At 43.0% G+C, this 11137-nt stretch overlaps 1 protein-coding gene across 1 annotated transcript in view; it reads right to left on the reverse strand.

Annotated features, from left to right (window-relative positions):
- Positions 1-4357: 4357 nt before the first annotated feature.
- Positions 4358-11137, reverse strand: part of LOC147602622 (uncharacterized) — a 7451-nt gene continuing 671 nt past the window's right edge. The window contains exons 2-5 of the mRNA XM_086797813.1: positions 8672-8754; positions 5566-5779; positions 5359-5476; positions 4358-5159 (exon numbers count right to left, since the gene is read on the reverse strand). Of these exons, the coding sequence (XP_086653939.1) occupies positions 5361-5476; positions 5566-5779; positions 8672-8754 (413 nt within the window). The 3' untranslated portion in view covers positions 4358-5159; positions 5359-5360. The remainder of the gene's footprint in view (positions 5160-5358; positions 5477-5565; positions 5780-8671; positions 8755-11137) is intronic.

Here is an 11137-nt window from a genome sequence, read left to right on the forward strand (position 1 = left end):
ATTTTGAAAAAACTCCGTATGAGAGAGTTGTAGTATTTTTAGAGTATTTTTAGTGTTTGAGTTTGTGGAGATGTTCTTGAGTGGGTGAGTTTGATATCCGTGGATGTGACTCTGAGTCAGTTATGGCTGTCAAAATTTGTTGAGTGGGTACAGTCTCAGCTGAAAGGCAATTGGGCTTCTATATAGTCAAGTGATGGTGTAGATTACTTGCTCTGGCATGTTTGAGATCGAGGAAAGTGTTTGTGGGACACAGCTGACAATTAAAGTAGTCAGCTAAGAGCAGTCAGATGGGACAGCAGGATAAGAGTTGATCTAGAGTTAACTAGGTGTAGCTTGTGTCAGCAGAGTGGTTATAAGGCCAGATCCTAGCTTGGTTTGAATGTTTGGTGGATCTAGAGGTGTCAGTTGACCCAAAAGAGAATCTGCCTCAAATGAGTCAGTTTAGTGTGTTTTGAGAAGACAATTGGTTTGGAGGCAGCTGTAGTAAACAGAAAACCTGTGAAGTGATATCCTTGCTTAGTGAGGGCAGTCTCAAGGCAAGGGAGAGTCTGCGGACACAAAGGACAAGATTCTCTTTCTCTAAAAGATTCTGAGTCAAAATTCTACGTCAAATTTTGGAGGCAGAATTCTACTAAGTTCAGTCAAAAAGGAGTCAGAAGGGAGTTCAATTGGTTAGCTGGTGGTCAGTTATGGTCAGGAGGGGCTCTGAGGAGAATAACCAGAAGTGTTGGAGGTTAGGGTTGACCTGGGAGGATATTTGGAGGAGGCAGTTGCACGAGAAAGGGAGATTAGGTGGGTGTAGAAGTGTCCCTTAGTGTCACCTGCAGGGGCTGGGGACAGTTACAGGTCTGGTTGGTGCCCTTGGAGCTGGGATTTCAACATCCCCCAATTATGATCCCATTACTTTTCTTTCTTGTGTGCCTACTAGTGGTGTATAGAGGCCATCAGCCAGCCACCACACATTGTTTTGGTGCCCCCACTGAGGACCAGAGAGCTCTTGTTAAGGGTTTGGATCAGCTACTTGCTGATCCACTCAGAGCCTATAGTTGGTTTTGATTATGATGTGTTTAGAGGATAGAAAAATGAGGATGTTTCTCAATTTCATAGGAGTATTGAATTTCATAGAGAAAATAATGCCTATAAGCTGAGGATGGCAGATTTGATGTTTGAAGATGACGCCAAGGAATGGTTTGAATATGATGCCACTGATGCTGACAGGGTAAGCTAGGATAGTTTGAAGGGAGCCTTGAAAAGAAAGTATGGGAAACCTGACAGTCCAGAAGAGTTATGAAGAGAGCTTAGAAGGCTGAAACATGGAGAGGATGAAGGCATGTTAGATTTGGTTGGCAAGTTTGAAACTATTGGAGAAAGCTTCTAAAAGCTTTGGAAGAGAATCAGGTGCAACCTATTTTTATGAAAAAGGATAGGTTCATTGGTGTGTTGCATGAAAGCATCAGGATGAGAGTGGAGTTAACATATGCTAGGGTAGTAAGATAGCAATTGAGCAGTGGAGGAAGAGGATGAGGAAACAAGAGCTGACAAGGAGAGAAACGGCAGCAAGCTGGTAGTTCCAATGGATATGCGTCTGGAGAGGAGAACATGTATGGAGATTCCAAGGGTTATAGAATCAAGTAAAGGGCACAGTTGATTGCAGCATCAAGAGGTACATAGGTTGACTGAGCAAGTTGGGGTTTTGAACGACACTGTGCTGAAGATCCTAGAAGTTGATTGGGATCAAGAGCAACCCCCAAATTAGTTTGATTATGTGAGTATGGCTGGAGCTATTATGGGGGTGGCAGAGTCTTCCAATGAACTAGATGAGGTAGACTTGGATTAGAGTTGGCTAGAGGCAGCAGTGGAAGATACATGTGTTGATTCGCTTGGGGTAACTGTTGATATGCCTTTAGAGGAGGCATGTACAAGTTTGAAGGAGGCCGACTCTCAGATTTTAGAAAGGGAATCGGAGCAAGATGATGCTGTGAAGAAGGAATCTAAATGTATTTTAGAAGTGGCAAAGGTTTTCGAGGATGTTATAAATGCTGAATGCAAGAGAGTTGAGCTGCAAGAAGCTTCTCTGTGTTTGCAGATACTTTTTTGGATGTTATAGACATTACCTATTTTGAAGTGGATGAAGAGGGAATTGTTGCAGATGTGGTTGAGCATGTGGAGGCGGGATATATGGATTTGCAGACAAGTAACTATGCTGTTGTGTTTGAAGGAAGCTGCTACCTATAGTGGAGAGTGAGCAGGGTGATGGAGTCAATGCAGCTACTGTTTCACAGGGAAAACAGTGATGAAGGCTTGTGACTTCATGTTGGGAGATGATCACGCTGTTCATGTGAATGTTATCGGAGATGGTTTGCTTGGGAAACCTTGTGATGAGAAGAGTGTGTTTGGAGGAGAGAGCAATGTTGTTCTTGTAAATACAGATGGTTTTGGGAAGTGGAATGAATGCTGGATAGGAGCATATAGGCTGGGAAGAGGATATGGGTTGCATGATGGTACCAGGGTGTCAATGGATGGAGGGACTAAGAGGAGGAGATTGAGCCCTTTGATAAGGACAAAGTACTGAGGAGGTTTGTAAGATGTCTGCAAATTTTTTATCTAAGTGGCTGGCTGCATCAATTCAACTACATGGTTTTGGACACTGCTTTTATATCCCTTTGATCCAGGGGGATGATGAAAGCTGGATGCTGCTGTTGATACTGTAGATAGAGTTGAGTGGAGTGTTTAGTGAAAAAGAGCAGTTTTGAGCAGAAAGGATGCAATGAAACACATGGATGTGTTTCACCTTGGGGGGTGGGCTAAATGTGTGGGGAATCCCTAGCCCCTCCCAAACCCAGTGTCTAGATGGATGTAAAGTATGAAAGGTCATGAATGGTAAATCCAAGTTGGCAAAAGGCGACGTAGCATTCATATGATAGTGCGCTAAACCAGAATAGAAATAGTATGGGCAACACAAGGCGGCATAAGGATCTGGAAGAAGTAAAGGTGGCAACATTTAAGAATTGGGAGGGAGATCTTTTGCAGAGATTCTTCAGGCCAAGGTGGTTCATGTTACTACTAGAGAGGGAGAAGAGTGCTGATTGTTGTGGGGGAAGTCTCTTGCAGTTAAATATTCTTGATTGAGGTTGCAGGTTGGTGATCATGTAGAATATGAAAATGTTAAAGGTCACAGGTAACAATGCAGTGTGAGAAGGCAATTTGAATCAGAGCAGAGGAAGAGTTGTAGTCCAGAGAACTGGCTAGGAGGAGAGTTCCCTGGAGTCTTTGTGTATCTCCTCTATTAGATACTTGGTTCAATCTATGTCTACTCAACTGTAGTGGCTGCCTAACAATTGGATGCTCGTTCATCGAGATTGAAGACGAAGTTTTGAAGAAGTTCTATTAGTGGAGTTGGTGTTTTGCAGGTGACACACACAGGTGTTATGGGGTTGTGAAATGATCTCTCCGGGTCGCAAATGTGGGGCATAGTGGAACACTTGGCACCCTGGCTGTCTTATTAGAAATCGAAACTGTCTAGGATGCAACCATTGTGCATGGAATTGACAGCACGTCCACAATGGTTCTTCCACGTGCTACATTGGCGAGACCAGCATACATATCGGAGGTGTTGTCACTGCTCTCCATTTCTACGTAGACTTTTGGGGTGGTGTCAGTGGAGGCACGACCTTAGATTTGACGTTCGAGGGTGCATTTGCAAGGGTCCGTGGCATGGGTTTCTTTGATTTTGGCACCCAGATGTGGGGGTTTCCTTGGTAGAATCCTTGTGCTTCTAGCTATTTTATTAGGATCCAACGATGCATAGAATTTTGGGGTGGTACTGGATACTGAGACCGTTTCGCCATCTTGCTTGGATCTTTTTGGCTTCTGAGGACGAGGTTTTTGGGACACAAATGAATGGGTTCCCTTCCTAGAAGCTCTTGGCTTCTAGCAGCTTAACGGGGCTCATGGTTTAGGTAGAAATCTGTTGCATGGGGATCCCACTTGGTAAATCTCCACTCACGGTTGGGCTTTGAGCCAAATGGTGCCAAGACCTTGCATAGGCATCGTACTTAAGTTCGTGTTGCTCTTTTGTGGCTGAAAATGCAAGTATGTCATCAAGGAAAGTGAAAACACACTTGCTAATCAAGTCTTGAAACACCAGTTCAATGTTATTCACATTCAGCATAATGGACTATACTAGAGGGGAGCAAAAGTGGGGAATTCAACCTCATAAATCACTCAACCAAGAGAAAAGACCTTGCTATGACTTTCGTCAATTTGGGCAATGCTGCCAATTATGATAAGTGATATGATGTATTAATATAGCACTCTTCAACAAGTATTTGGGCAATCCATCCCGTCTGGAATTTCATCTGACTTTGAAGTACACTAGACCAAGACAATGCATCCTTGAGGCAGCTTACTATAACCGTGAGGGCCCAAGATTAAAGTCCCAAAGCTCTTGCATCTGGGGTCCCAAAAATCAGTTTTCCTTGCCTGCTCTACCCAGGCTTTGTGTGTTGCTACTTGTGCTTCGTTGGTGGCCACATGCTATTCCTTCAAGGCTTGTTCACACTGCATATTCCATGTGTTTTCCTTGCACCTCACCAGAGTTATATTTAATTATCTCAATAAATTTTGAAGGCATTTGTACTTAGCATGTAAGGTTTTAAAATAAAAACCCAGAAGGCTTGATGACATTGAATAACACAGTTTTGATAGGGACCTATCTTCTATAGATCATAAAGCATTTAGACATAGATCCTTTCTTAACATTTCAGAAACTGAAATAATCAAAGATGAAAACATCAACAAGCTATACGCGACTCCCATGAACACGCACTTTGCATACAGCAAGCCCTCTCACAAATGAATCATGACTTTCGAAACCTACAGTAACAAGCTTGATATATAAACACTTCTATTTTACACATGCTTCAATGCTCCAATTGGGTTACAAGTGGCAACGCACTTCAGGACTGACATTTGCTGCTGATAAGGGCAAACTGACCTGTAGATTTCATTTTGTTGCATGTAACACAATGAGGGAAGAGGTGCAACTCATAGTGCAGCCCACAAGTAAGAAGAAACTGGAAGGAAGAGCTGTTAGAAAGTCATTACTGGGCTCCTGTGAAATTTGTGCATAACTGAAAGCTCTGTCAAATTACTTATTCCTGGAAAAACGTAAAACAAGTCAGGGCAGGATTTCCAAGTTCAATCCATGCTCAAAGAGACATAGAAGTTCAGTACCAGTCTGCAGAAAGGATGTAACTATAGAGCAAGCAAGTGCCCACATGAGCATGTGTGTGTGTGTGTGTGTTTGAGTGTGTGTGTGCGTGCGTGAGAGAGAGAGAGAGAGAGAATAGGGCGCACTCTCAAGTAGAGGTATTTGGTTGCTCACTGGGTTGCTCAAGAAACTCGAGAGCTTGCTGTGCCACCTTTCTTTCAGCTAAAGATTCTAGCATAAGGTCCGAACCTCCTCCGATAGGACCTGTCTCACATAAACAGACACACAGCACAATGCTCACACCAGATCATAACCCATTTTAGAGCAAAGTTCTAAGACAGTGATAAGAATACCTGTTCTTGTCGGAAATAGGCCCATGCTCACAGCTGAAATTGGTAGAACAGGAATTTGTTTTCCACTCTGTGAAAATGAGTTTGCTTGCTGTTGTGTATTAACTGGGCCTATGCCTGTGATAGCTTCAGGCTTCTCTACTGCACTAAGATGTCCAGCAAAGCGGGCATACGAAGTAGCTTGACGCTGCAACTCGACTGAGCTTTTACAAGGGCCCTGTGCATATAAGCAGCTATATATTAGTTATCTCTTTGCTTCAAGCATAAGTAAAGAGAACCCCGGTATACTTGGGGACCTATATTGAATTTTAGCAGTTGTTCCTAGCTTCTGTTTTACAGCTCCCACACAGGGCATTTGTCTACATCACTCAACTGGAAATAGCATTGTACATCATGTTTTACTATAAAATCAATTACCGCTAGTATCCTTAACTATTCTAACTTCTAAGGAAAGGTTGCATGCACTGAGCGCTCACACATGCAAGCACAGCAAGAAACACCTTTGGGCGCCTATTAGGCTGTCCAAATTGGACCATATTCTTCCCCTCATCTTGCCTAAGGGGCAGCTGCAAGTAAGATCCATGTTAATGTGGCACTACTCACACATGTGATGCACATGACAAATGTCAACTTCCACTTGCCTAGTATCAGCCCTTATATTTGAATCCCATTGATCTTGAAGGAGATGTCATGACCCTGTGAATTTGTGCAGCATAAGTGTGAGCATGGTGGTCGGTGAGCAAGATATATGTTTAAGGTTCATACTTGGGGACAAAAGGGAACTAAGGTTTATAACCCCATGTGTGGACAACCCCCAGTGTGGAGGGGACAAAAGGGAACAAAGGTTTATAGCCTTTATATTAAAAAAAAAAGGTTTTAAACCTTCCTTTTTTTTGGAGCATCATGGCCCCTAGGCTATTTTGGGGGCCTACGTTTTTTTTTGTGAGAGAGTCAATTCAGCACCCTCTCTCTCTCTCTCTCTCTCTCTCTCTCTCTCGCTTGCTTTTTGGGGAGGGAAGGCTGGCTAGCTGCTGCACTACAGAAAATACAGGCGCCAACTGAATCTCTCACTCTTGCTTTTTGGAAGGAGGGCTGGTGGGCTGCGCTGGACAAGTTTTTGGACTGATTTGCAAGAGTTTGTGGACTGTTTCATGGCTGAGTTTGTCGCTAAGTGCATGGGCTAGTTAGATGCATATTCAAGGCCTCATCTTGGCAGATTAGAGGAGATAGCAGTGTGGTGTTTTTGGGACACAAAGCTGTGTGTAACCTCTATGCTAAGAGGTCCAGAGGATTGGCAGATTGGACATGCAAACATGCAAGCCATGAATGGCCATGATGTACTCATTTAAACTTTTCCATTGAATTTGAATAAAGAAATACCGAAAGGGGTGCCAAGCTTTGGGGCTAACAGGTGTCGTTCTTCTTTTCGTGTTGGAGCACTCTAGCTCCCATATATTTGTTTTATTTGCTGGACTACAATTGGTTTGGGTGACTGCTAGTCTACCGCACTTTGGTTTCTACTAGAGGCCGGTTTCAGGAGGACCAATGTAGGCCTTTTAGCAGGCTTATTGAAGCAGGCCTTACAAAATAAAAGAGGAATTTAGATGAGAAAAAAAGGACAGATTGTCAATAGAGTATTAGTGACATGGAAAAATAGACCTCAAGGATGTGTGTGTATATACTACTGTGCATTATCGCTCCCATCAAAGTGAGTGTTCCATTGTGGCTACAGTTCCTGTTTTTATGTTGGGTATTTCGGAGTCTCTGTGTGTTTCCACCCGTGTGAACACTCACTTATGTGAGCAAGTGAGTAAGCTCACATAAGTGGTTACAATAATATCTAGATATTATATACATGTTTAACATAAGCTGTGATGTCACTCAGAGGAGCCTCTAAGGTTATAAAAGCATGTACTTGATGTAAGCTAAATCATATCAATCAACATCATTGAGTCGTGAAACACCTCTCTCTCTCTCACTTTTGAATATTCTCTTTCCCTCTATCACCACTCATACAGCATGGCTCTCCACCACCCACCTTAGCAGCTCACCTGTCTAACCCTAAACCATCAAATGGTATCAGAGCAAAGTTCTAGGCTACCAATAGCTCGTCACCCAGCTGGACATCGCTGCTGCCTGCCATCACCATTAGCTGATCACTGCAGCGACCTGGAGCCGGCGATGAGGCATATTGGCGCCGTCAACAGCAACCTAGATCCTAGCGCCACCTGTCAGATCTGTACTCCAGTACTGACCCTGCCTCCTTCCAATTGCTGCTACTGGTGCCTGCACCTTCACCTACAGCTGCCGTTGCCTACAACTGCCACCTGCGTGCTCCTCTGTTTGCGCCTTCTCCAGCCATGTCCCCACCGCCATGAGTAGTGTGCAGTATTGCCAACTTGCCCACTACCACCCGTGTCTCAGCAGCCTGACATATCCATCAATTCTGCTGCCACACCTGCAACGACACACTGTTTCCGCTTCTGCCACCGCCACAGCGTTCGCCTTCTAATGCTATTGCTGCCGCTGTCGTTGATGCAGCATATCACCCAGCTGCCTCATCACTGACTGTTTCCATCTGCTGCAAGCTGTTAAGGTCAGTGCCCCCATCCTGCCTCAGCAATGCCAGCTGCCCTGCATTAAGCTACACCGCTCTCACCATCGCCGCTGTTGAGATCATCATCTCCAGTTCACTGTATCCTTCCTGCATCAGGCAGCATGGAAAACTCGCCAGCCTCGGGGGGGCGGGGGGGGGGGGGGGGGGGGAGAGGCACTTGGATTGCAACTTCCTCCTGCCTCAACACCCCCCTAGCGATCCTCAAGGCAGCCCCTTCTTAGCCGACTATGCATTTAGGTAGCACATCCTACTCTACATCTTCAACACATGCACATTGAAAAATCTGTCTCTCTTCATAGTATCATGTATTAGTACCATAAATCTCCTTGACTTACAAAATATGAAATCTCCTTGACTTACAAAATATGAAAATTTATTGATAGCAATTGCATGCTTCTAAAAGACCATGGCAGTCTCGATAAACTGCTCAAAACATACATTAATGAGGTATTTGCAAACTTCCACTCAAAACAATAGATGATCAATCAGCACCTCCACATGAGGATGCGGCTCTTTGCCTGTAGAATCCGCAAACCGATCTAGGGTACTTTCAATCTTATGCACTAGTGTTGTTGCTGCAAAAGACACATTTCAACAGAAACTAGGTGAGAAATGTATGCCAGTACCTACAACAGGAACCAAAAGTGAAATACACATAGGCACATAAAACAAAAATATGTGGGGTATATCAAAAATATATATAAGGAAAGAAAGCTGCTATTGCACGAGGATGAACACACTCCGAGCAACCGAAACCAAGTATGAAACATCTCCGAGTGAGTGCAGAAAATCTAGTATCGGATTTTCCAATGATAATATTAAAACATACGTTTTCTGTGTTAAGATCAAGAAGCCATCGGAGCACAACTTTCTCAACAAGCAAGACCTTGGAGTGGTGTGGTGATCTCTCTAATTTATTGGAGGTTGAGCTTCCTCTTTCCAAACCAAAACCACTTGCACGAAGACCTTCAATCTCAACATTGGTGAGACTTGTCCCCGTGCAACCAGGCACACGCCTAGAGTAGGATCCGGTGGCCCCAGGACCTGGGACGTATCCACAGCCCATGAGTGTGTATTAGCACAGTTGCAAAACCATATAAAACTCTCCATTGTACCACTGGGGTAACGACGACGAACCTCATCTGCCAACTTCCCCGCAGGGTTCATCAATTTCCCACACATCATGTTGCTTTCTAGCAATAATCCAAAACATGTGACCATGCTATACGGTCCCATTCTCCAAATAGCCCACAAGGTCTTGTTGACATCTGCCTCCACAACATCCATACTGAATTGTCTTTCTTGCATATGTGGGTCCACTCCTGATTCACTGTTTATGGTCACACATCACCTAACAACATTTCCATAATAATGTTATGGACCACAGTAACTCCTAATTGTTTAGGAGTAGCAAAGGATTAAATTGTGCATGCATTGTAATCTTCTCCTCCACACATTATTATTTTTTGCTTTGATGAACCCTCTTCGTAAGGGTGTTCATGAAAATGGATAGCACATCTCATGGTAGAGAAATGGTCACTAGGTATGCAATAGTAGATAACATCTGGACAAGTCCTTATACACTCTGGCATTTGACCGCAATGTCTGCAACAAGCGAGACTTCCATGTTCACAACCAACAATTCCTATTCAGCACATTCTTTAAGTCTTCCTTTTCATTGTGTCAAGTTAGCGCTCGTCATTCTTGCTAAGTATGGGCAATCAAGATTTAAGCATCGTAGATGACTACCACACCTACTAAGCGTAATGACACCAACAAGACAATCAGATGTGCAAGTAATGTATTCTATCCAAACATGACCATCGTGATTTTGATCCATACCAATCATTGTAGAACCTGATATCTTGCCTCATTCATTGATATCTCTTGCCTCATTCATAACAACAAGCTTTTGTGTCCAGACATAGAGTCCCACACAGTTATATGCCTAGCCATCAAAATTCTTCAGTATGCAAGAACAACAAGAAATCACTTGCAATCAAACAAGAGAGAATAAAAATAGTAGACAAATGGAGCAATGTGAACAAATGACTCTTTTGCAACTGGTCCTAAAAGGAAAGCCAGTTTCACAATTCAACAACTTAAATTTTTCTTTAATATGTAAATGAGTCCTTGAACTAGAAATTTAACATGAGACCTTTAAGTGGAAATTTGGAGCTCCCATAAAATTTCAAGCATATTCTGTAATGATTCGCACATAAGCTAAGTTATTTGAATTTGATGAAATCTTCCGAAAATGGTATGCAATCTCCCTCTCTTGTACCTCTTTGGCATGCTCAGTCCTACCTCATGGGGAGGAATGAAAGTTGAGAACTATGAGGAATCTATCTCTCCTTGTCTCTCCTAGTGTTGCAGGCTCTTTGTTGGGGATTCTTGGTGGATGATGCAGGAGGCTCTGTGTGTGTGTGAGAGAGAGAGAGAATGTTGCAAGTTTCCTCCTAGTGGCTACCTTCTTATCCCAGTCGTAGAGAGAGAATGCCAATAAAAAATATGCCTTTAGATTAGTGGTTGTGAATATTACTACATGTACTTTATAACAATTCTAGGATTGAAAGTGAAAATGGAATGGAAAACTAGTAGTTCAACATTAATTAATCTTATTTTATGCACTTTATAACGTGGTTAAGAATAATCTGCACTCCATAACAATGCAGTTTATAGCAATTTGAGGGCCAAGAGTGAGAATGGAATAAAAGCTCAATTGTATAAAATGAAAGTCCAACGGATGTGGGGAATGGTTCAAAGTTTCTATGTTAAAATGTAAGGGGACCCTACCAGAGCTGAAATTTGAAAGCCTACCCCAACCTTCAATTTGAAGGCCATAATGACCTTAAAAATTTATATGTTTATGTTTAAAAATCAGAGAAATTTTCAAGTGACCTTCTTTTGTAACCCTATTATCTAAGAGGTCTTCTCTAACCCTATTTTATAAGAGGC

This window comes from Cibotium barometz, unplaced genomic scaffold (assembly GCF_041138505.1).
Source record: "Cibotium barometz isolate CiBa-2024 unplaced genomic scaffold, ASM4113850v1 ctg368, whole genome shotgun sequence".
Classification (NCBI taxonomy): Eukaryota; Viridiplantae; Streptophyta; class Polypodiopsida; order Cyatheales; family Cibotiaceae; genus Cibotium; species Cibotium barometz.